The 23783-nt window shown below is 41.8% G+C and overlaps 4 protein-coding genes across 8 annotated transcripts; all 4 read right to left on the reverse strand.

Annotated features, from left to right (window-relative positions):
- Nucleotides 1-38: 38 nt before the first annotated feature.
- Nucleotides 39-3240, reverse strand: zgc:163014 (uncharacterized protein LOC100038766 homolog). Of its 2 annotated transcripts, none has more exons than XM_026353736.1 (13): nucleotides 3161-3240; nucleotides 2905-3075; nucleotides 2714-2819; nucleotides 2513-2629; nucleotides 2311-2424; nucleotides 2052-2229; nucleotides 1847-1975; nucleotides 1581-1768; nucleotides 1274-1470; nucleotides 1105-1196; nucleotides 969-1023; nucleotides 643-740; nucleotides 39-508 (listed from the first exon to the last, which is right to left on the reverse strand). In XM_026353736.1, the coding sequence occupies exons 1-13, from the start codon at nucleotides 3220-3222 to the stop codon at nucleotides 279-281; spliced, it is 1737 nt and encodes a 578-aa protein (XP_026209521.1). In that variant the 5' UTR covers nucleotides 3223-3240; the 3' UTR covers nucleotides 39-278. The 2 variants fall into 2 exon arrangements, with proteins under 2 accessions (XP_026209521.1, XP_026209520.1); XM_026353735.1 differs by having other exon boundaries at nucleotides 2513-2635.
- Nucleotides 3241-4022: 782 nt separating this feature from the next.
- Nucleotides 4023-6982, reverse strand: tmed8 (transmembrane p24 trafficking protein 8). Of its 2 annotated transcripts, XM_026356812.1 has the most exons (6): nucleotides 6832-6982; nucleotides 6345-6456; nucleotides 6147-6231; nucleotides 5953-6046; nucleotides 5471-5764; nucleotides 4023-5328 (listed from the first exon to the last, which is right to left on the reverse strand). In XM_026356812.1, exons 2-6 carry the CDS (start codon nucleotides 6452-6454, stop codon nucleotides 5111-5113), a joined length of 801 nt encoding a protein of 266 aa, XP_026212597.1. In that variant the 5' UTR covers nucleotides 6455-6456; nucleotides 6832-6982; the 3' UTR covers nucleotides 4023-5110. The 2 variants fall into 2 exon arrangements, with proteins under 2 accessions (XP_026212597.1, XP_026212598.1); XM_026356813.1 differs by lacking the exon at nucleotides 6832-6982 and having other exon boundaries at nucleotides 6345-6474.
- Nucleotides 6983-7206: 224 nt separating this feature from the next.
- Nucleotides 7207-9320, reverse strand: noxred1 (NADP-dependent oxidoreductase domain containing 1). The gene is made up of 6 exons (XM_026356214.1): nucleotides 9099-9320; nucleotides 8826-9004; nucleotides 8335-8515; nucleotides 8092-8246; nucleotides 7808-8006; nucleotides 7207-7570 (listed from the first exon to the last, which is right to left on the reverse strand). Exons 1-6 carry the CDS (start codon nucleotides 9251-9253, stop codon nucleotides 7429-7431), a joined length of 1011 nt encoding a protein of 336 aa, XP_026211999.1. The 5' UTR covers nucleotides 9254-9320; the 3' UTR covers nucleotides 7207-7428.
- Nucleotides 9321-9539: 219 nt separating this feature from the next.
- LOC113158614 (autophagy-related protein 2 homolog B) lies at nucleotides 9540-23767 on the reverse strand. 3 transcript variants are annotated; one of them, XM_026354650.1, is made up of 43 exons: nucleotides 23653-23767; nucleotides 22665-23075; nucleotides 22380-22542; nucleotides 22076-22228; nucleotides 21886-21988; nucleotides 21513-21675; nucleotides 21260-21439; nucleotides 21057-21153; nucleotides 20784-20948; nucleotides 20496-20647; nucleotides 20173-20284; nucleotides 19664-19907; nucleotides 19387-19549; nucleotides 19159-19251; nucleotides 18855-19043; nucleotides 18402-18675; nucleotides 18205-18313; nucleotides 17925-18126; nucleotides 17280-17422; nucleotides 16339-16496; nucleotides 16053-16228; nucleotides 15801-15948; nucleotides 15503-15705; nucleotides 15183-15263; nucleotides 14941-15047; nucleotides 14767-14859; nucleotides 14590-14660; nucleotides 14420-14496; nucleotides 14147-14317; nucleotides 13930-14062; nucleotides 13655-13854; nucleotides 13336-13565; nucleotides 13125-13242; nucleotides 12838-13029; nucleotides 12651-12752; nucleotides 12471-12549; nucleotides 12171-12381; nucleotides 12014-12083; nucleotides 11840-11922; nucleotides 11603-11724; nucleotides 11249-11403; nucleotides 10910-11059; nucleotides 9540-10814 (listed from the first exon to the last, which is right to left on the reverse strand). In XM_026354650.1, the coding sequence occupies exons 2-43, from the start codon at nucleotides 22824-22826 to the stop codon at nucleotides 10584-10586; spliced, it is 6228 nt and encodes a 2075-aa protein (XP_026210435.1). In that variant the 5' UTR covers nucleotides 22827-23075; nucleotides 23653-23767; the 3' UTR covers nucleotides 9540-10583. The 3 variants fall into 3 exon arrangements, with proteins under 3 accessions (XP_026210435.1, XP_026210434.1, XP_026210433.1); XM_026354649.1 differs by having other exon boundaries at nucleotides 12171-12378; nucleotides 15801-15951; XM_026354648.1 differs by having other exon boundaries at nucleotides 15801-15951.
- Nucleotides 23768-23783: the final 16 nt, after the last annotated feature.

Genomic DNA, 23783 nt, shown 5'->3' on the forward strand with positions numbered 1-23783 from the left:
GATGTCGTTTTATGTTAATATTTATTAACATTTAAAAAAAGAAGTGCCCAGTTTATCACTTTGTTGCAGACACTGTCTGCCCACCACACAGGAAACTGACAGGTGGAGCATGATGATGAGGCTCTAAATAAAAACAAACTATTAGAAGATTAAGCTGCATAAAGTAAAGACAATCAAGTAGAAAAATAACTTAAGACAAATAGATGGGAGATCATGGCATCCTCCATAGTTTAAAATAATACATTTGTCCTGTTTGGATTTCTCCTCTGATGATGTCATCATTTATCACCAGCAATGTCCACTATGCATTTGACTGTGTCATTGTAGAAGGTGCCAGAGCAGTCTGACCCACCGAACACCAGCAATGTGCAGTGGACATTAACATTTTCACCGTGTTCGCGCTTCTCAGCATCTGTTAGGGTGGAGCAGCCCAAACTGATCATGCTGTGTCCTGCACGAGGCTTGCAGGTCAGCAGGGGAGCTGCTACTGAACTCCACATGTTGGTGTCTGCGGAAAGACAAATCAAGGCAGGGGTCTGAATGTACAGTATATGAAACACTGTAACAGGGTGACTCAGAGTGTGTCAAGTGTTTTATTTGTACCACTTGCTGTATGATAAGCTGAAAGTCGGAAGCATTCACCAGTGTTGAAGATATGGACGTCTTGAAGAGCTCCAATTGCACTGCAGCCTCCACTGACTAAAATCCTGTTGTCTGAAACTGGGAGCGCTGCATGAAACCTGGTTACGTATACAGTAAGCAATATAAGTGTTTTCAGGATACACTACACTTCTAAAAGCAGATGTTATATTTAGTGTTTAATTTGTGTTAAAACACTAAAGTCTAAAACATTTCAGAGATATGATTTTCACTCGGTGTGATATTTCTTGCCAACATTGATCAAACACAGTTAAACAGAAACACTTCACAGATGGCTACATTATGACATCTATTAGTGTTGTGCTCACCCTCGAGGCAGTGGCGGCATGTTTCCACATTTCACAGCTGTGTACTCCATGAATCCTTCACACAAAATAAAAATAATTCAGTGCCAACCTGCACAACAAATGATCACATAATGCAATCATTTCATCTTCACCTTACCTAGATCCAAAACGTAGAGATCATTAAGGTATGTTGCAGTCTTTCGGCCACCAAATATGATCAACCTCTGTGAGAGAAGTGTGGCCGAGTGCCTGTGCAACACAAATATAAGGTTATTTCTTAAAAGGAAAAAAAAGGATAGAGTAGCATTTTTAAAAGCAACACTTACCCAAACCTAGGCAGAGGTCTGTCCCCCTCCACAATGGGCTGGTACCAGAGTTCAAACTCTGGGTTGAAGATGTACAGAGCATTACTGCAGGATTTATCCCCAGAAGAATGGTTTGGTTGGACTCCGCCAAACACAAAAAGCTCCTTCTTATAAAAAGTTGCTGAGTGATATGCCAGACTAGGGACATTTCCTTTTGCCTAGATGGGAATGAAGCCACAAAAATGAAGGAAAAAAAAAAAGCCTCTTTCATTTCTGCTGAAGAATTTGAAAACAAATTAAGAACCACATGATATTTGCAACAACCCACGGTGACAAGTTTCCACTTCCAGGTCAGAGTGTTAAGGATGTACAGCTCAGTGTAACGCAAACCCTTCCTCAGTCCACCATAAACAAAGACTGACTTAGAGTCTGGGTCATAGGTTGCCGAGTGTCCTTGGGCACATGGAGGAACAGGTCCAGACGCAGAAGAGTTCATGGGGAACCAGAAATCATTGTCTGGAAATAAGTCAGGCAACCAGACATGAAAAAACAATGACTTAAAGTTAAAAACATCATTCACCAAACTCCACTGACCTAATTCAAGCTTCCACAGGGAGTCGTGGCAGTAGTTCTGATCTGCCGTTTCCCCTCCGATGAGGATGGCTGTGTCTGGGTCACTAAGACACATCGTATGGCTCCAGCGTGCCGATGGATTCACTGAAACTAATGGAGATCCTTGTAAAAACCCGTTTTGTGCTCTCGGATGCGACCACAGTGGTGATAGTACATATTTTTTTACCTTCTCTGTTCTCGTTCTTTATCTGCACTGTCATTTCTTCATGGCTGTTCATCCTCGTCAGTCTCCTTTTCTTGGGGGTTGAAGCCTGATCTATCTCTTCAGTGAGACTGTCCATGTCCTCAGAGCTCCACGTCAGGTGGCCTCTCTTACTGATAACCGTACGTCTGGGCACTTTATTCTTTAAACAGCATGTGGCACAATAAGACAACATGTCTTGCATGTGAGCTTTCATCTATATTACAGTAGGCATGAGTCTTACCATAGACCAGATCTGGGGTTTATTTTCCACATTCAAATCACTGGTGTCAATTTTATTGACCTGGCTCTCAGCATAGCAAACGCTGTCACCCATGTGTGAGGAGTTCAGAGTCATCTGCAAAGATTTGCATTAACTGGAGACTTAGTGTGTCAAGGATAAAATGGAGATCGCTACAGAACAATCTAATCCAAGTCTGTCTCACCATTTCATTTTCAGCACTTTGATGTAATGTGCTGGAGAGATCTGTGGCGTTGTGCTGCTCCGGGAACAGATATTTCCTTTGGAGCAGAGGGGTGCTGCTGAAGAGGCTCGATTTATCCTGTCGCTTGGAACAAGCACAGCAGTGAAAATGTACCTGGACAAATCAAGACATTAGCATCAGTGTGTGCTGAAGACTTAATACCTCTCCACACACTGTGAGCACAATCTTGCCATAGACTCCCCTCCGGCCCCTCTCTGCTGCCTCTGTGACAATGTCACTGTTCCAGTCACCCTCCCAGATCAGGCACCTGAGTGTCAAAGCAGCCACACTGACAGATCAGTTATATCAATTTACTTTTTGTGCAAAGAGCCCAACACTCTTCCTGCACACACCTCGTCTCACGCGTCAGGGTCCCGATCTTCTGGGGCTGCACCTCCGCACTAACCAGCACCTCCACTGAAATAGCTGCCTCGCTGCACTTCCACTCCCCAAGACCGAAGATGACCAGCTGTCTGGGGAGGGGCAGCGGGATGTGGACTTGGAAGCACCTTCGGTTTGATTTGCTGCGGAGCAAGATCTCAGTCAACGTGCTTAGAAAGCTGCGCTTGGAGAAAACCTCCGCATGCGGGGTTTCTGGGAGAGTCCTACCTGAAGAACTGACGGGGAGCGTCGCACAGGGACCAGAGGACGTAGAAGTTCAGGCTGCCCATGTTGTTGATCACACACACTCCTCCAGACTGATGGAGATTTCAAAGCACAAACGTGCCTCCTCAAGTTAGTCACAGGTGCAACCTGCGGCTCCAATGAGCGCTTCTGATTGGCTGAGCCGACCTCGAGGCCGCAGGTAAAACGCACACCTGTGACGCACTGCACGTATTTAATGAGCAGGTACACGGCGCGCACACTGGCTCCATTTAACAGTTTAACATTAAATCTTACTGAGCAGCTTCTGCACTGAGGTTTTATTAAAGACAAAAAAGAAGAAATGAGCAACCTAACATCACCGACACATTCTCCTTTTCACACCTTTTCCTATTTAAAGAGGTTAAACAGTCGCAAATATGCTTTGAGTTTAATGAACAAGCACAGAAACATCACAATAAATAAGTTAAACATATCATACATAATGATACATTCATGATAAATTAAATATATAGTAGAGTAGTTGGAGAAGCTTTATCTAAGAGCTTCTTAACAGTGTCTGTCTTACTGTCTTTCTAGCAATCCAGTGAAACATGAGTGACATTACATGTAACTGTGGACTGGTCCTTGAGGGAGAGCTGAAAATAAAGGCCGGTTTCATCAGCACCTCTGTAACAATTACATCAATCCCCTAATGACACAATTTAATGGAAACACAGGGGATCATCCTGAAGCGCTTTCTAATTCTGGATGTGCAGTGAGAGTAGACACACCATCAGCCATCCAGCACAGTACTGAACACAGTTGGTCACTGTTTTTTTTTTTTAAAGGACTGATCTAATCAAAATCCAATCAAATTAGTCTCAAAGCAAATTAGCAATCTTCATTTTATTTGGGAATACAAATTTCAGGAACAAATGACACCATAACTTACAGGAATGGTACAGTACAGCAAACATGGGATGCTTTATAGTGTGCACGACATTAGCAGCCAAATCAGTCACATCTTTGGAAACATGCTCGTGTGTGAACATGATAGAAGCATCGATTTTTAGAGACAAGATGGAGCAAAGCTATTCAACACGATCCAATCCAAAGGAAGCCTGACGCACTGAGATATTCAAAAACACAGTGACCTTCACTTACACAGACCTGTGCACAAAACACATTTAGATGAAACATTAAAACGGCTCCCTCCTTCTGAAACAGCAAATTAAGAAGACGAGGGGGTGCAGCAAATGTAAATATTGAATCTATATTACATAATAACAGCCTGACGTGATAAGAGATGCCTTTTATTTATGTCATAAAAAGCACACTCGTTTGGAAAACTGTCACCACATGATTCAGTACATTCAACTCATATCTTTGACTGACATACTACTGTGACTGACACGTCTTTACACAGTATGTATTAAAAGTATATGCTTCATTATCACATGGTTTGGCTCAACACAAATAATAATAAAAAAAACACATATGTTACAAAGCAGATGGGTAAATATACATACAGCAACAAGGCATCAGAAAAATCATAAACATACACAGTGCACACATACACACAAAAGTCTCAAAGCACTGCTGATTAAGCGCCTGCCTAGTGAAATAAATTCTGTGCACGTGTTCCCTGATCACTGCTACGATAGAAATGTTACAGCAGAAGACAATATGTGTTTTATGACGGGCACTTGACCAGATCGCACAGTGCATACATGGGAACATGGCACATATGCAAGGCTTCTTCAAATATTAATAAGACATTGAAGCGAGTGTCGCACTCAAAGGTGTCCGACAGTAAACGTAAATTGTGGCAATACAAGCTGATAGTGATAAAAAATAGATATACCTCTACTTAATCTTTTATATCATAACTTCCATGGAATCAAAAATAGTTTGGTGTTCTTGGGAGTAATATTCTTGTGGAAATTATACATTCATGAGCAGTAACTTGGAATTTCAGGCACTGTAATAAACCCTGTAGTAAAGAGTTTTATTTCGCCATAGTGAGTAGGAGTTGTCAAACTTCAGCAGGTAAGTGCCTTCACCTGGAAATTCGTGGTTTCCTCCATGGACGGACAAGTGACTGTCCTGGCGATATACAGGTAAGATTTCACCCAGGTTTGAGTTGGACTGTGCTTTGGAGCCCTTCTCAACATCGCCATTACCGACAGGTGCTGCAACACAAATCACATAAACCACAAAGTCAACACAATGCCTCAGATCCCAGCTGCAGGAAAACATGTAAAAACACAATTAGGATGAAGAATGACTGACGTATTTAAACAAGCACATTATTAGCTAGATGTACTAACTGACCTTCAAGCTCCTCCTCTTCATCTTCGTCATCACTTGATTCGCTGATGTGCACCGTGATAGAACGGTTCGTGACAGGCGTCCAGTCAAAATATATGCCAAAGCCAATGTCATAACCATCCGTGGCAAACTCCCAGCACACTTTTTTAGCCTCTGGGACAGTGGGAACGTGAACGGTCATGATGTCGCCGCGGTACACTGTCACCACACTGTCCTTCTCCGTTCGAAGCTTTGCCTTCAGCTCCTTCAGTTCAGTAGATGTCCATGTTGTTGGAGGTTTCAGAGGCGGCATCTGGGCTGGAAATCAGACATAATACATGGCAGTGTGTCGGGAAGCAGCATAGCAGCAGCTCTGTGACTAATGTAACTTAGAGAAACTGTATAAATGTGAAGATTTACTGTATCTCTTTGGAGCTTTTGTACCAGATGTATTAAATCTCTAGATGAAAGCAGCAGTCATGTTGGAACACTCAGCAGATCCTCACCTTTCATCTCAGCGGAGAGCTGACAGCTCCCAGCACTGTTGTTCTCCTCGCCTCCTTCCCCCAGGGCCGGCTCAGCAGGGGCCTCTTTATTATCCTCAAAATGCACGCACACAAAACATATTATTATAAAGAAATGACTGTACTTCTATGTTTACTGACACTGACAGCTTATCTGATTTTTAAATATTACCTACCTCTGAATGCGATCCTGAATCCTTAGTTTCATCCATGCTGGTTTTGGATTCGTTAAAGCTCTGGGAAAGATCTGTATTCTGCAGCCTGAAGTGATGAGAGGACAGCAGCAGAAAGCACATTACAGGAGTTCTACTGTCATGACTTTAGGATGCAACACAGCATCCCAATGAGAAATACTTCCCACAGCAACAGGTTACCTGTCCAGCGGTCGGTTGTCGGACTGTTTCGATGTTATTCCGGGAAAAGACGAGAAGGAAAGAGATGACAGCCGTGACTGGAGCTCTGATGAAGGCTCTAATCTCTCCATGGCTGTAAAATCAAGACAAACACTCCAGTCTGCGTGGCTGAAAAGCAGAAACCCCGCCCCCTGCAACCACAGGGAGGGACGGAGCTCAAACTAGCCCTGAAACACAGGCTACATCATCTAAAATCACTGCTGTTTGACAAGAAGGAGCCACGTCAACCACGGCAACGATTTATGAATTAACTGCTAAAGCTGTAGAAACAAACTGCGTGAATAAAAGTGGCTCCTGGCTCCATTAACTAGCTCCATCTTTGGTAAATTGACATTAGCCTGCCGCTGGCTAGCTGGCTAGCTGGTTAGCCAGCATTAGCCAGCTAGCAAGGAGGAAAAGTGCAGCAGAAGCTTCGGGGGGGAAAAAAATGGCCACAATCTTATCTTACCACGACGCAACGCTGACGACCTGATAGCTCGTTACAGATTTACTTTAATCCATCAGGAAATGCGCCTCCATTTGCCCGCAGTCATGTGACCGACGCCTCCACAGGCTGCTGGTGTTTGACAGGAAAAAACAGACGTGAAGCTCGAGGACTTCCGTCTTTTCTCGAGTGTTGACGAAATTCGTCGAATCTGAAATGACTCATCTACCGAAGTGTCCTAATAGTTACACATTTAGTTAAAATGCTCTACTTTTAATGATGTTTTCCTTATGTTTTTAGCTCTCTGTAAATATGTGCAAGCGTGTTTTTGTTGCAGTGCAAAAAACACAAGCATTTAAAATATTTAGTCACATTTGCAGTATGTGACAGAATGCATCCACAAATATTGCTTTTGTGCAATATAAAATGATCATTCTCACATATTTAGTACACAGATGAGGTAGTAAAAACATATCTGCTAGTATCACAAAATGCACTCTTGACTCCTGTTTATTAAAATGTGTTTCTCTGTACGTGACAAAGCTATATCTGTAACATAAAACTCAACCTTAAACTTGGATTGTGGTTTCCATCCTCAGAGAACTTCTACATTTAAATGTATCAGTGTTTTTTCGCTGGTGTCTCCAGCAGTGATTCGTATGCTGCAGAGATGCACTGTTGCGTAGATTTATTGCTCGATAGAAAGCGCAGCAGTGGAGTCTCTTTGGTCTGGGCATCAGTCAGAGAAATCCAGGGGAAAGGCCTTTGTGGGGGGAAGAAAATCAAAGCATTGCAATAATTTAAATTAGTGCTTTGTTAATTTTCCTTTAATCTTTCCTCATATAGCAGCTTTTTAAAATCTTTTCTTTGATGTATTGCTGTGTGAGAGTAGCTTGATCCCTGTGGCAAATTTACATTTCATTCTCTGGACAGCACTAACAAAACTAAGTCAAATCTGGCACAGATGTTAGTATTATTGAGATGTACGAGATGAACTCACTCCTCTGTATGAAGTGAAGAGGCACATGGTGAACTGATGAAATGTAGAGCATTTAAATTCAAGCTGTGTGTCCATTTCTCTTTGAAGAGGCTGTTGATGAGAGACAAGGCATCGCTGGACCCCACACTGGCAGAGGTGCAGATATTAAGCAGGCTGTACAACACTGCACACACCCAGTTCAGACCCAGAGAAATGCCACCTATAAAAAAACAGTCACAAATCAGCTTAACAGCCCCACGTTTCAAAAATCAAGTTGGAAGTTTGCAATAATGAAACATCCTTACCACTGAGCGTAACAGGACATGATGCCTTTATCATTAAAGGATCTCTCAAAGCTGTGGTCCAGTGAGAGCAGGACAGCCACACATCTGCAGTGTCACAAGCCACAAAGCTGTACTGTGGTTTTACAATGAAGTCGTGCCCAAGAAGTTCAGTCAATCTCAAAGAGATTGAGAGTAAAAGAGGGATTCAATCACTGACTGAAAACCTAACTGATCAGTGGTATGTCTGTATGAGTGTAGTAGTACCTGGTGACGGCCACAGCAGAGATGAAGCTGTACACGAGACAGTGTTTTGACAAGCGAGAGCGGAGATCAGCGCAGACTTTGGGAAGGTGAGAGGGCAGACAGCAGAGGAACAGCACGTCTGCCCACGCTGCCAGTCTGCGATTGTCAAAGAAACACTCGACACCCGTCTCCACAAGTTCCACTCAAACACAGAAGCAACAAGACAACTATAAAAACAGCAGCTTGCGTATAAACGTCAATTTTTCCCTCTTTAAGCCCAAGTTGCAATTTAATTAAATGAAAGAAAGCACTTAATTTATAAACTCATAAATAATTAGATTTATATCTTCCAACTGAAAATGATTCACAAATACATCTAAACATGTATATTACTAATAACCTGACATAAAAACATACTTATTAGCAGAGATGGTAAAAGTACACAAACAAACACACCACAAAATTGCACTTAAGTGATTTGCTGAGTGACATGAAGGATTTAGTCAGTGTACCTGATTCTGGTCTTCTGGTGGAGACTTTAATTTGTGATGGTTGGATGGGAGTCATTTCGAGGATGGAGAGCAGCAGCTGTTTTCCCATGTGACCCATCCCAAGTATCCCCACACAGAGGTCACTGTCTCCTGCTGTAGCCAGTGGGTGTGAATCCGCAGTGCGCCTTTTGATGACACATCTAACATAACCATGCAATCAGTTAAACTCGTTTAAAACACTAAAGCCACTGTAAAGTTACCGTGTAGTAGCACAAACACAGATTTATTAGTTACCTCAGTGAGTGGACGTGATGGCACAAGTAGACAGCGTGCGCGCACCCGCAAAATGTCAGTCCAGCGGAGCGCGCACGAAGGTAAATTAACTTTTTCTCATCTTCATTTAATCCAGACCCAAAAGAGAAACTGCTCAAATTAGAAACTACATCCATCGTCGGCTCAAAGTTTTATAAGGGTAAGATGTGCAGAAATCGGAATCTTAAAACTTTTAGTATAGCAGCAAATAATGTCTCCTGTTGCCGTGCCAACCATAACAACTTCCGATTCGACGGGTTTCGCATTTCAAAATAAAAGCATTCACTACAACGATGCGTCTTGTCCAGAATGAACAAAACTGATTCAAATCCTTATAGGGTAAATTATTTGTTTGTTTAATCAAAAACAAAAACGCTCTCCTACAAAAATCTTCCGATACAAACTACACCCAACCAAACTCCATCCATTTTTAAGCCTTTTTTTTATTTCCCTTTCATGCTTTTCATACAAATTCAAGAGTCAACTGTACACCTATGTACAACAAATACTATTCCGCACATAAACAAAAAAATGTGCAAATCATATACGTGTAACACAACATATGATGCCAAATACAGTATTTAAATATACACGTAGGCTAAATCATTTGAGTGGGATGTTAAGACTTTGCTTGAAGCTCTTCAGTAGATGTAGTTCCTTGTACAATTCTGTAGCCACAATTCGAAAAAGTGACCCACTAAAACATCTGAATAGCATTTAAATGTATGAAGCAGCCTTTTCATAATAGCAGCTTTTGTGATAATTACACAACACTGATACCAGCTCCAAATAAAATGGTGAAACAATTACAACTAATTTAGGTAATTTCCCCTATCAACAGTTCATTTGTGCAGTAACCCTTCAAGCCATTTAAAAGTGCAGATCACAGAACTTTACATAGCGCTAACACATTCAGTTTATATATTTGTTCTTTTATATTTGCATGAAATGTTACACATTAGGAATATGTACAGTAAATAACATGGCCCAAATACAGTACATTATATAAATTAATAGTCATTATACCTATAATGTTAGCGTTTGTGGACACCAAGTGGGATAGGAGAATGTAAGCGCACACAACTTGTAAATGAAGCTGTTTGAAGCAAATGTTTATGTCTCTTGTAACAGCCTATTTCTTCATTGTTATGATTTTATATTTAAAATTCCACAACACAATCCAAATAAAAAACATTATGTGGCTCATACACTCTTCATCCTTGACACATCCCTTTGACTAAACACATAGTTGGACAGTGCAGGTAACTATGAAGGCACTGTGAGGGACCAGCGAGCTCCTACAAGCTAAATCACAGTAGCTGAAATGAACTGTATTTTATTTATATCAGGGCTCTAATACACCTCTGAGATGTTTGTCCTCAAAAATGCTTTGCAGAAAGTTTCCAACACATGTATAGCTGTGGCCTCTTCACAGTCATGGTTTCAGCTGGTGTAAAGCAGGGGAAATTAATCCTCACCCTGCCTCCATTTCTGTGACTCCTCCTGACGAGCATCAGGGTGAATCTGGTTCCTCATTCCACCTAAGACATTAGAAGTGGCTTCAGTGGCCATTATGAGCGGCTTGACTACTGCTGGAGGTAGTTGGCGGAGAACTCCACCCACTGCTCCCGTCATCCCACGCTGCTCATGCTCCCGGGTGGCTGTGTCATAGATGGTTAGTGCAGTATCTGTGATGCCCTATAGATGGAAAAGACCATTCAATGAAGACAGAGTTCTTTTCAAATTAATGTCACTGCAGTGGAATATATTAATTTAGGCATCAGTTCGTTTACCTCTTTTACCACAGTATAGGCTTTGGCTACACCTTCTCTCAGGTCGACGGGTTGATGAGAGAGGCCGTAATGGGAGTACCGTTTTATCCTCTTTGTGTCTCTCTCATCAGGGACTGGAGACACCATATCATAGGCCGTCTCAGCTGCTGCCTACATACATAATCATTTAACACATATGACATACCATAATAAATGTTAAACATCATAAATATATTTACAGTAAATGACAAGTCCCAAATACAGGAGTTACAATATGTCAATGGATGGTCATTATCCCTATAATATTAATGTTTGTGGACACCAAGTAGGCTTGGTTCATTGAGGCAAAGGCAAGTTTACCTGTATAGTCCGCACCATCCTGTTGGTGAGCTCCAGAGCAGCCATCGCAGTAGAAGTTCCAAAAGAGGCTGTGCCACGCTGAAACCCGCGCACTATCCGCCCATCCTTCCTGTACTGCTCAATAGGGAGCCAGACTAAGTCTCTGAATCCCTGAACTGAACAAAACATTCATCTTTAGAGCAGGGAAATACCACCTGAGAGACAAGTTAAGCTCTGTACTGTAAATGACACACACTTACCAGATTTGCTTTTTGCTTTTATCATACATAACAACTATCAATTGCCACTCTGAACTATAAATGCATATGTAAACATAAAAAAGCCTGAAACTTATTTAGAACATGTTGTCCTCACCCAACTGCACCAGAGAGTGGATGGGTCCCACACCACCCAATAGACCTGGAAGCTGGTTCTTCTTTATGTCATTCAGCCACTCATTTATTGCATAGGAAAAGAGCTTATCCACACCTAATAATCTGAAATATAAACAAGTATTAGAATGTTGGTGAAAATGTTGTGCGTTGTGCTATGTGAAAGAAATTTGTAAAGAAAAACACAATGGTGTAAGATATAGTGTTGACATAAACATACCCTTGTCTATAGCACAACCTCCTTAGTTTTAGCTCTGAACAATTCAGCTGTGTCAACCCAATAATGATCCCTGCAAATGTTCCCTGAAACCAAATAGTAATAAAGTCATTCATAAAACACCAATAATGAAAATAATAATCAGTAAATAATGCAAATTGCATTTAGACCATGTACCTGCTCCATTGACACGTGTTTCCCATGGTAATCTAAGCGAATGGGGACCTCAGAAGTAAATCGAAACTCCCTGATAGGGAAATGAAGATTTTACCACACACAGAAAAAGCAATTTAATCATTTCTTTAAAAGGAAAATTTAGTTATTTTATACTGACCTAAAAAAAATGGGCTGGTCTGTGAAAGAAGGAGCAGTGGCATCACTGTCAGTCACTTCCTCCCTGCCAGATGTGGTGAAACCATTGTGGCTGAAACGTCTCTGAGCAGGCACTGAGATGATTGGGGCCAGGTCCTGGCTGCTGCCAGCGTGCTTAGAGAAGCTGCAGGAAATCTCTGGGGCAGCCGTGTTCTTTGTGGAAACACAGACTGCTGCAGAACAAAATATTATTATATAGGAGCTATTAGTTGAAAGTCATATCATAGATGACATAGATGTTTGAGTGAATATTCAGTTTTACCTTCTTGAGCAGGTGGTGAGAAAAACTCAACTTCAGTAGCAAGACTAGCAAAGAAGTCCTTCAAGAAGAACAGTGCATCCTTCAAACAGAAAACAGGACTGTTATTTGTTGTTACTGAACATGCTGCGTTTGCTACATCGTTAATACACTGTAAAAGACATCTGCATCCAAATCTTGTACCTGATCAATGTTGAGGCGAAGGGGCATCAAGGAAACACGTAAACAGCACTCTTGAGGAGCCTGGCCCGACTCTGGACACATGTGCAATGCCTTGACTGTCAACTAAGACAAAGGCGCAAAATTATTGACACTAGGCAGAGACTTACTTATTATAATTACATTATTGTGGGTGTGTTGCTTTCCTCACCATGTTAGAATGGGCTTTCCGGGGCATTTCTTTGCTAGAGTACAGGTAAAGGAACTTGTTCATCTGTGATGTAGCCAGCCTGTCACGAATCTCCAAGTCCTGCACAACAAAAACTTGCCGGGAAACTGGCTGATCTACTGCTGATGCAGAGGCCAAATGGGCCTGTGGATACACCTCATGCTGAAATTTCACCTGATGTGAAGGAAAGGGATGTAAACAGTAAAGAAATTACCCAAGGCAATTATTTAATCAGATTATGTGTATAATAAAGTGAAAAGTAACTTTACCTTGCTGAGTTGGATTTCCATCAGGACATCAGGGTTCCTTCCTTTTCCACCTCCTGCCCTTCCAGAAGCTTTGGCCTGTCTCACTGGAGTTTGTGAGGGGGAGCTATGAGGTGTACACCTGCAAAGCAAATTAAAAATTTAAAAAAATCAATCTGTTTCCCTCTGAGCATATTCAAATGTTGTGTACACAGATAAACAGTTCACGGCTCACCCTCGACTTCTGGCAGGAGAAGCTGTCATAGGTGCACTCCCGAAGTCTTTTCCTCCATAAAGATGCCAGATGACAGAGATCTCCTTGACGAGGTAGCGCACCTCTGGGACAGGAAAGTTCATGGCTCCACGGCTGGAATCACTTCCCTCCAGTGGCTGACTAAAGTGATTCTCTTTGATTTCCACTGGGTCTGAGGTAAGCTGTTTTACCACTGGCTCCTGATCCCGATCCTGAAACACGTAAGAAAATTTCCAGTGACGAAACTCAGGTTTTTCAAAAACATGTTCAAATGTCTAAATGAGTATACATGAAACCTGACCTCTCCTCTGGAACCAGGTGTTTCCAGGATACAAAAGTCATCCGTCTCCTGGGCCAGGCTAGGGACAGGAGTGATGAGAGGAGAGTGAAGCATGGAATAAGTGGGACTCGAATCTTGGTTAAAATTCCCGCTCTCATCTGGGAACAGGAACAGATCTGAGCGAGGTGGGTCATGGTCATGATTTTGCTCCTCACGTGCACCTGTGAATGTGTGAAATCTTGTTAACTGAAGTTACATTATTTGTGGAGCTCATTCTTAGTGCACAAAGTCCTCACCATTCTGCTGTGGGCCTGGTGCATGCTGCCCATCAATCTCCTCCATAGCTTCACTCATAAGATCCTGCAACATCTGCTGCTCAGTCTCAGCAAGTAACAGAGTCTGAGATGTGGGCCTGCTGGGAAATTCCCCCTGTCCAAAAACACGCTCAAACTAAGCATGTAAAACTGTAATGTAACTACATAGTAGTGGCTCGTGTATGGTGATACTGCTTACCTTGCTTCTTTGTGTAGTGCTGCTGTGCTTGGCCTCCGGTTCTGCAGGGGACAGTAAGTCTCCATAGCTAGCTACATACTGAATGAGATTCATGAGGGCGGCACAGGAGTCCGAACATGTTCTGATGTGAATGACGTCACTGGAACAGCGCAGTTCAAATCTGGGCTCTGACTGTCACCCAACAAACAATAAAAAAAAGCATGTAGAAATGTGTGATCCTTGTTCTTGACAGAAAAAGTAGTTAAATATAAGTTATAAATACAAAAGGCTTACTAATTTTCCATCTAATCCAGGTTTGACAGCTGTAATCCTCAGCTCCAGTGTTCCCATGTCTACCACTTGGACATAGTCTTTGGAAAATAAACCCCAAAAGCAAACATTAATCAAAGCTGTATTTTAAACACTGCACGCTGGTCATTCTGAATCTCCAGAGGTCAACTTACCACGTGCTAGATTGACAGACACTGCATTACTCTTGTCTGAGAGAAACAGTGCAGCTTCATCCAAAATGATCCTGAAAACAGCATATTCTACTTAGCAAATGCAAATTTGAGTCTGCTAAAATTATGTTTCTAATATTGTATCAGTAAAAAAAAAAAAAAGAACTGTGGTCTTACTACCTGAGAGTTGAAGAAGAATGATCCAAAGAGACACTGCTGGAGATGCTGAAAGTTTCTACAATCAACAATGATCTGAGTGGAAGGTAAAGGGGTCTGTCAAGAGAAAACACATGCCACATTAGAATAATTACAAGCATAACAAACAACTCCTTTGAGGTATTTTGATTTACTTACCGGTAGTCTAGAGAGCAACTCCAAAGATGTAGATGTAGGGTGGTGACAGATGTGGGAGGGGAGTAACCCAACACAGGCTCATCAGAAACATTCAGAAAATCGACAATCTGTTAGGCAAACACAGTAAGATTACAAATATCTGAGTACATTGCACTTTTTTCAAATGTTCTCTGAACATTTTATGTAAAAAAATAAAAAAATAAAAGTAGTTTGTGGGAGGTGGTATCTCCAGTTTGCCTTACCTGGTCATACCAGCCCAGGCTGTGAGGGACCACTCTGTGCTGGAGTGTGGCACCTCTCACTCCAACAGCCACCAGAAATTCCTGCATAAATAAGCACATATGAATGGAGAGCACAGAAAACCCACTGTAACAAATACTGCAAGCATAGCGCGGTTAATCTTTAACTGTGTAAATATTATAATGGATTAAGTTAATCACTGATCTCTAAAGCAAACTGTTAAAAACCACTGCAATAAAGTTTATAAACGAGGTCTCAACAGTCCAACATAGTTCATGGAGAAAAGAGGCAGAAGACTTCTACAGGGATTTGAGTGTTCTACCTTTACATTGCGTTCTGCATTCTGTGACGAGATTTTGACAGCAACAGACACCATGCTGCGGGTCTCCAGGCCAATACCCTCTGAAGGTGTTGAGGATCTCTCAGGAGATGTCTCCGATTGATAAATAGTTGGCTCTAACCAGTGGGGATGTGTTCTGCATGGCAACTTGATATCTGAAACAGATGTGCCTCCATCTACAAGTCCTGGGAAGATTAACAGAGTGGGATGTCAACAAGCAGCAACAACAGTAATGCAAGTAGACACCGTTTTGTTGTGTAGTAGTACGTAGTTGGCTTACCTTGGTGGTACATGCAAATGCTGCCGGTGTGGAAACAGATGTAGTGTTGGTCCTTGTAACCTTCATGCTGTGTCACACTGAACAACACCGAATTTTTCACCTCCAACCAGAACTCGCCGTGTTTGTTTTTCAGTATCATTTTATCCTCCTTCTGGAAAAAACAGATGGAAGCTCAACCACACTTTTCAAACTGCTAACAACTTCTAAAAACAGTGAGACTAGAAAGTGTAATGAAAAAGAAAGTGAGTTTACATTAGCGTTTGTTTGAAGAGACACCAGGCCATGATTAACACTGAGGATAACAGAGAACAGGCTCTGGGAGGTCTTGCTTTGGGTTTTGGGCTTTTTCTTCTTGCGGGTTCTGTGGCTAAGGTCAGAGGCAGGAGAGTAATGGTGCATGTTCTCTTCCTCTGAGCCACTGGTCTCCTCTGCAAGCACAACACAAAGAATGTCTATATAAAACGATTGTTTCATATTTCTACAACACATAGATTTTGGCTCAATGTAAAACCATGGAGAATGTTCTTAGGTGCCTCACCGTCAGGACAAGTAGAGCGGAACTGGCTGAAGCTGTCCTTGGAGTAAGTGTTGATCAACTGACTGGCAACAGAAAGTCCGATTCCATATGGCATACTCTCCACTGTCTCCACTGGTGATGGAGCAGTGGGCTCCCACAGCAGCAGGTCATTGTTTATTCTAAAATATCAAACAGAAGAAATAGTCACCAGTTTGAAAGGGTCTGGACGTGCTCTGGTGAACGTTACGACCAGTTTGGTGGTAAGTCAGCGATGATAATGAGAAGGACCTCATGTTGGCGCAGCGGGCGCAGGGAACTGATGTAGGACAATGCCTGTAGGCAGTTCCTAGACAATAAGGGCACTGATGCCTCTGACCGGTCCTCATGACCTAAATTTAAATGAGCATTTATGGGACATTTTGCTTCACAGCATCCTATGTCACCAAGTTTCCCCTTCAGACTGTCCAGTAGCTCACTGATGCCCTAATGCAGGTTTGGGAAAGTTCCCCTAGGACACCTTCTGCTGACTCATCAAAAGCTTGTTTTGTCAAAACTGTAGAGACACACAGGGGCTATATACACTTTTATGAGTTGCCATAATGAAATTCACACAACCTAGACAAACCTGTGATTTCAACATTTCACTTTGATTTTCCGTGTGATTTTGAATGCAGCCCTTCAGGAGTCGATGGTTTTGGTTTCCACTGACTGTTGCACAATTGTGCTCTGAACAAAATTATACAACGTACATTAGTCTACACTTTAAGTGTTAAGAGTTTTACGTGTTCCCTTCATTTTTTTGAGCAGCGGACAATAGGTCCAAACAGAATGGAAACACAAACTCTTATCGGTTGATTTTCAGCTACTAAGAAATATATTTATACAAGTGGAGAAGCTTCTTTAGGTAGGCGATATACCAACTTGTCATGCTGCCATTTAGTATCATGTTACTAAATCTGTACCTGTTGTGCAGTTTCTCATAAAACGCCTTGCTGGGGAGAGCCAATTGCACATTTGGGAAACACAACTCAAGGATGAAGCGAGAGTTGTTCATGTTTTTTTCCTGGAACTCAGTCATCTCAGCAACATCACCAGGAATGACCATCTGGAATAAAAAAAACAAACATGATTAAAAACCTTAGCTTATCACCACCTGCTCTGTCAACATGTTAGGTATGAAAATCAGTATTCATGTTGCGGTTTGCGTGATTGATCTTTCATTCATTTTAATACACGACTCACAGGAAAACCACACTCCTGAATGCAAATGTATTCACCTGCACAAAGCCCAACTGCCTCAGACCAAGCATTGTCAAAACTACCAACATAGTCCTTCAATCATAGCTAAACAAAATATAAAACTTCTTATAACGACTATTGTGAATCCAATTGTTAAATAGTAATTATATAGTAAAGCATTGATAACATGTTACTAGCATGTTGTTTGGGTGTTTTGAATTTGACAAGTTGTGTAAAGACAGAAACATGCAGCCAATACCTTTAGTAGGTGTAAGCTCTACTTCATTTACTTAATGTTTTAAAAGACAAATATGGCCCTTCAACACACTAATATAACATTTTTGATGGATGTAGTTAAGTCAGCCCACCTCTTCATTCTCATACATGACTCTGCGTGAAGAAAAAGGTGATGGCTCTGGTTTCCCAAAGTCACACACATCCTTCAGTGAATGAGCAGCCCCTTCCTCCTCTTCCTCTTCAAGAGAATGCTCCTCAGCCCCCTCGTCATCTTCTGTCGTCACTCTCTCAAGAATTGAGTGGACTGCAGTAGGGTTCATCTTTAGCACGACCCTGCTCACAGAGACTTAACATCACCAAGAGACAAGGATGAGTGGACAGATCAGTTTGAGGTTGGATAGATAAACCTACCTTGGCCAGTCAAACTTTACACTCTCAGATGTTGTCATGTCTCCATCCATGGTGTTGGCTACCCTGAAGAAACGGGCGGCTGGTTGATCTGGTTCCTCCTGGAACTTCCCTGTACAAGTTGAGAAAAAGCTGAAGCAGTTAAGGAGCTGCAGTCAATTGATTCTTCACCTTTGAAACATTTTTCTAGGATCTCATACCAATAAGCTCTCTAAAAGTGAGCTCCATCTTGGTTTGGTCAGGAGAACTGCCACCCATGAACTCCATTTTCACTTCCAGATCTTCCAGATCTAGATAGAGCACTTCCTTCTGCAGGGACTTCTTAAACCAAGGACCTCTTTCCTGATCTGAGCGCAGGTCAGGAATAGGAAAGCGAATTGCAAGGGATAGGACGGGGGCACTGACGGTCAGTGATACATGACAGTTGGTTGGAGTGTGGCTGTCATCAAGGAAAACCTCTGTAAATGCCTTGTGCTGTGGAATTAGACAAATTCCCAGATTATACACAGTATTGTAGAGCACAACTTTTCTTTCACGTTTTTTTTCTTTCAAATTTTCTTTGCTACAATAATAATTATTATTTTGACATTATTACGAGTTATTAATATATATATTTTTAAATCTTTAGTTAATAGTTCCTGGGATGCCCTTACCAAGCTAACATGCTTATTATAGGATGTGTACATGTGGGAGGCCATCATCTCCGTAGTGGCCAGCTTCTGAGGCTGTAGTAATGAGTTGAGACGGTCTACGATGCTAATGTCCAGCTCAGAGCGTGCAGGACCCAACTCCACCTGGACCTCAGCTTTCCTGGGAATGGTACTAAGCCGAACTTGGCCACACTGCACAGAGAAGCAAACAGCTGACTGGGTGGATGCCAGGCAAACAAGAAGGAAAACTATCCAACTATGAAGTGTTAGCGTTGTGATTATATATTGGACTAACAAATGCTTTTACCTGAGGGCCCCTGCGTTCAGCTTGTTTGTAAAGCAGGTGAAGGCAGGTGGTAAGCGGTGCATCAGCACTGGCTGTGGTGTCAAATGTCAGGAGCTGAGGTGTGACAGAGAACCACTCTTATTGTCATGCCAGCTGCATCTTTAAGGCATGGTGACTGTATATGCATTGTTTAACCAACCAAGTGCTAGTGCAGTGCAAAATGTGCATAGCTCAGTATGAAACTCTAACCTCAGTGTACTGAATGCCTCTTTGGGAGCCACCAACAACAGCCTCAGAAGGGAAAAGACACTCCAGAAACTCCACCTGGTTAAAGGAGACATCAGTGCTAAAGGTCCTCAGGCTGGATCCTTGACAGTGCTCATAGTTTATCTTCAGGCCCTGGCCCACAAACCTGCAGAGTTAAGCCCAGGTCAGACTTTTACGCATTTAAAATTATAATCCATCTCTGTGGCAAGCAAGTACACAAGTACACCCTTAAAGGAATAAGTAGAAAATAAAAGTGTACCTCAGATGGTCATAGGGACAAGCCTGATTAAACACTGTCCGAGACTGAAGGAAATCAGCTGGGGCAATCTGGCCTGGGCCCACCATGTTGAAGAAGTGTGCAGCCATGGGGCCAAGAGGACTGGGAGCAGCATCTGGTGGTGGCAGTGGGTCGATGTGGAGGACTGACACAGCCAGGCTGCTAAATGTCAACCTTAACACTAGCTCTGGTCTTGACTCATCACTGTGAGTTTTGGATGAATGAGCTGAAATTAAAGAACAAAAACCCTAGTCGAACAACAATCATATACAAGTGAGAGCCAAGTGTTAGTAGATTTTCACTGAACTAAACAATTTACCAACTGATTTAGCCTCAACGACAGATGAGGAACTAATCAGGAACATATGCTGTTAAGATCTTTATTTGGAATTAAAACGTGTAGATTTGTTCCCTCTCTGAACAGAACAGCAGATGGACTGGTATTTATTATAAAGCATGTACAAATGTAATGATATCATTAAAATACTTACAAGTCTGCCTCAGTAATTTTTGAGGGAACTGTGAATCCCGTGAATGAGCAGGAGTTTCATTAGTCTGTTTCTCTCTTTGTCTTGGTACATCCATGTACTCATCCCACAAACCCTACAAACACAAAGACTCCCATATGATGCCAGATTATGAGAGCAGCAATATTATTTTCAACACTCAAACTACAATAAATTCTACAAACCTCAAAATCTATCAGTGTAAAATGTACATTGTACTGCATTATTGAGGTTTTTAGAATCTAAGAATCACACTAGTGAGAGGTCATAGGCGTAACTACATTATATGTTAGTGTTTCAACACTTACTGTTGTGTTTCCTGAGGGAGATTCTCCTGGGGAAGCAGAATAGTTGCTATTAAGTGACAAGTCCAAGTCAACAGTAGGTGGCTCACCAAGAGGAGGGAGGGATGACAAACTGTGAGACATGTCCATATCAGCCATGGAGAAGAACACATCATCTACACCGACCACACGTTGTGTTTAAAATAGATTTTAAAAAGAGCAAAAAGAAATTACAATTTACATTAGATAAATGCAACTCTGACATCTGACGGTAAGAAATTATGACAATAGAGGACAATGTTTTAATCCAACCTCGACTAGAAACAGTTCTGGTGGTCTGGCTCTCAAAGAGGTCGGGTTCTGTCCCCGGCACAGCAGTGTCCTTCTTCAGACAACGGTTCAATTCCATGTGGAGCCTATACTCATCCTCTTGCTGTATAGGTCGACTCTTTCGATCCTTCGCCCAATCCTGTGCACCTTTAGACAAAGTGTAAGAGATACACTATTCACTCCATTTCTATTTACTAATTTAGTCATGACGTTAGCAAGGTTTTCTCTATTATCTGTCAACAGAGAGGTGCTCACCACCACCAGAGAAGGCGCCAAACAAGTCCAAAAGAAGATGAACTTGGCGAGGGGACAGCAGAATAATCAGTGTATCAATATGTCCAACAACCTCCAGCTGAAAAGCAAATCCAAAACATGTCAAACTATTATTGATGTTACTCCAATATGGAATAAGTATTTAAGCACATATATTAGTATTTTGTGATCAAGAAACAACTTACCTTTGCTCCAGGCATAGCTAAGTTGTTTTTCAGAGTAAGGGACAGCTCAATTTTACCACTGAGGCTTCCAACCTGCACAGGTTCAAATGTTGTTGTAGAAGATACAGGCTCCGTGAACTGGGGATGAGGCTCACATATTATTTTGGGATTCCAACTAGGGGAGAGCTTTGGCTCAGTTTCCTGCAAAATAAGAAAGACGTGTTTTTAAAAGCGCATATGTACATGCAAAATTTCAAAAGCCTGCTACACCAACCGTAGGAGTGGGTGAAGACTTGCATCCAGCTCGAGACACATCTGAAAACTCATCCCAAAATACGGTGATGCCTTCCATCTGCAGGTTTTTATGAGCAAATGTGGTTGGCTGATGCACATTCACGCTTGAACTCTCCTCGCCTGTTTCATCGCAGTAAACAATCCTAACAGCAAACACAGAACACCAAAAGTTTGACATGGACCTCAAGTATAACAGTAAAAACTAATACTCATCTTCTTCCTCTTATCTACATCTTTCCCTTTGAGAGTTTCAATTTAAGAGAGAAAATCAATACAAGTGACTTGTATTAGTGACTTAAATTAGTGATAAAGTGACTTAAATTTAGTTTTAGTGACATACTTTTTAAACTTACTTGTTGATTCGTATCTCAAGTGCAATTCCAGTTTTAGAAGTTTCTGGAATGTGTTCGACTCTGAGAACAGTGTCCAAAAATGTCACTTTGACTCTTCTCAGAACTGCAAGAAGGAAATTGGAAATAACTCAGTTAAAGCACTTCTAGGCTAGTGATACCTAAATATTACCTTCCGTTATGATCACAATACCTGTCTCTATCGTTTCTGCAAACTTTTCCAATCCCTCAAAAGGCTGAAAGGTCTCTCCTATATCGTCTGTGAGTTTCTGGCTCAGACATTCTTTGGCAAGCTGCATGCTGCTTGTCATGAAACTGGACCAGTACATGGGCTCTATGCCAGATGCTGCATAAACATTCAGAGGTGATTAAAGAGGTAAACATTTTGTTCTCAGTAACTTTGAACTTGTAGAAATGTAACTCAATAACAATATTTTTCTGAACCCTTTTACATCTGTCTAAAATATTCATCATAAACCGTAATGTAGTGGCCTTACCCACTCTTGGTCTTGGTCTGAGCACCATCTCCAAGCCTTTGATCTTTAAAGCACAGTTTTCCTGCAGCAGAGCTGCCCATGGGACTGTTAGAGATATTGTCTGGATGAACCCAGTAATTACCTCAAAAGGGGCATCTGCAGTTTCTAGAAGTTCATTGAGTGACTAGGAAACAAGAAATAATGTTGAAGCTTTTTTTTAGCTAATGCGGAGTCTATGTTTAAATTAAATACATTTACTTGTATTTACTGAAACCATGCAGCAATGAAAAGGGAGCATACACTTACCCATGTATCCAATGGGACTTGTGCAAGTGATCCAGTGCCTTGATACAGGTCTAGACTGAGCTGCTCCAAACTCAGTTTCTCCTGCAGAAAGTTTCCAAGGTACCGGTGCAGAAGGTATCTGCAGGCCCGCTTTTTGATGGACTCAGAAAACGGCCAAGGCATCTTAAACTCAATATTTGTACAATATACAGATAATGGAAGGGATCTTGAGGCTATGCAACCGAAATGCAACAGCTAAGCAGAACTCTGAATGAATCAAAAGTGTCACAATCTTGTCATCCTTTCGACTTAAACATATCGAGAAATCGTGAGTTTAAACATCCTGCATGTCCCAAGACACAGGACCCCGTAGAGGATGTGCTGACACTCAGGGATGTGTGTAGGAATTGGTCCGACTCCAGTTTGCTGCGCCTACAGAAGACATACACAGGGTGCCCTAGTTTGTAATCTGACACTTGACAGAACATGAACCCTGACACAAAATGACTTCAACACAGCCACAATCACCATTAACGTCAAAGTATTAGTCGTTAGTTTCGTTGTAATTTAAGGTTAATATAACAGAAATTGTCCAGTGTCATTCTCAGCACAACAAGCCACTTGTCCTTATATTATTGCAGGTATGAATGGGTCAAACGCACTTCTAAAACAGCTGTTAGCATGGCACAGACTTCCCTTAGCTGTTTATACTTCAACCGAGCTGTCATCGTAGTCAAGCAACAGAAGCTGCGCTTTGACTGATGGCTAGACAAAGGCATGTCAATAAGCTAACTAGCCGGTCAGCTAACGTGTGGCTAGCATCGTTAGCTAACTTATGAACCACCAGAGTAATAGGAACATTAGCTTAGCCGGCTAACGTTAGGTTAGGCTAAGGTTGTAGCGGTGCATGCTTGCTAGTTAGCTAGCAAGCTAACCCAAAAACCAATACTTCTCAAGCTTTCTATCCCAACATGACAATGGAACAATGATAAAGACACTATACACATACACACGAGTTCAATATGCCGGCATGTACGAGGTAAGGAACAGAGTAGAAATCCATTACTGCAGCTCATAACTTGCCTTCTGGTTGACTTGTTTACAAACACTTTCATGACTCCGCACCAACTGAGCCTACAC

This window comes from Anabas testudineus, chromosome 12 (genome assembly GCF_900324465.2).
Source record: "Anabas testudineus chromosome 12, fAnaTes1.2, whole genome shotgun sequence".
In the NCBI taxonomy this organism is placed as follows: domain Eukaryota; kingdom Metazoa; phylum Chordata; class Actinopteri; order Anabantiformes; family Anabantidae; genus Anabas; species Anabas testudineus.

Bases quoted from the DNA above. Each gene is read 5' to 3' on its own strand.
- LOC113158614 (XM_026354648.1), bottom strand. From the start codon at position 22,826: ATGCCTTGGCCGTTTTCTGAGTCCATCAAAAAGCGGGCCTGCAGATAC. The intron at 15,264-15,502 runs GTAGAACACTCA...TTATTTATGCAG, and splicing joins ATGCAGAACGCAATGTAAAG to GAATTTCTGGTGGCTGTTGG. The intron at 11,060-11,248 runs GTAAACTTGCCT...TTATGTATGTAG, and splicing joins GGATGGTGCGGACTATACAG to GCAGCAGCTGAGACGGCCTA.
- tmed8 (XM_026356812.1), bottom strand. From the start codon at position 6,454: ATGGAGAGATTAGAGCCTTCATCAGAGCTCCAGTCACGGCTGTCATCT. The intron at 6,232-6,344 runs GTAACCTGTTGC...TCATCACTTCAG, and splicing joins GACAACCGACCGCTGGACAG to GCTGCAGAATACAGATCTTT. The intron at 6,047-6,146 runs GTAGGTAATATT...GTGCATTTTGAG, and splicing joins ATTCAGGATCGCATTCAGAG to GATAATAAAGAGGCCCCTGC.
- zgc:163014 (XM_026353735.1), bottom strand. From the start codon at position 3,222: ATGGGCAGCCTGAACTTCTACGTCCTCTGGTCCCTGTGCGACGCTCCC. The intron at 1,976-2,051 runs GTAAAAAAATAT...GATCTCCATTAG, and splicing joins AAAGAACGAGAACAGAGAAG to TTTCAGTGAATCCATCGGCA. The intron at 1,471-1,580 runs GTGGGTTGTTGC...ATTCCCATCTAG, and splicing joins GGAAGTGGAAACTTGTCACC to GCAAAAGGAAATGTCCCTAG.
- noxred1 (XM_026356214.1), bottom strand. From the start codon at position 9,253: ATGGATGTAGTTTCTAATTTGAGCAGTTTCTCTTTTGGGTCTGGATTA. The intron at 9,005-9,098 runs GTAACTAATAAA...TGGTTATGTTAG, and splicing joins CATCACGTCCACTCACTGAG to ATGTGTCATCAAAAGGCGCA. The intron at 8,247-8,334 runs GTACTACTACAC...AATCTCTTTGAG, and splicing joins TCTGCTGTGGCCGTCACCAG to ATTGACTGAACTTCTTGGGC.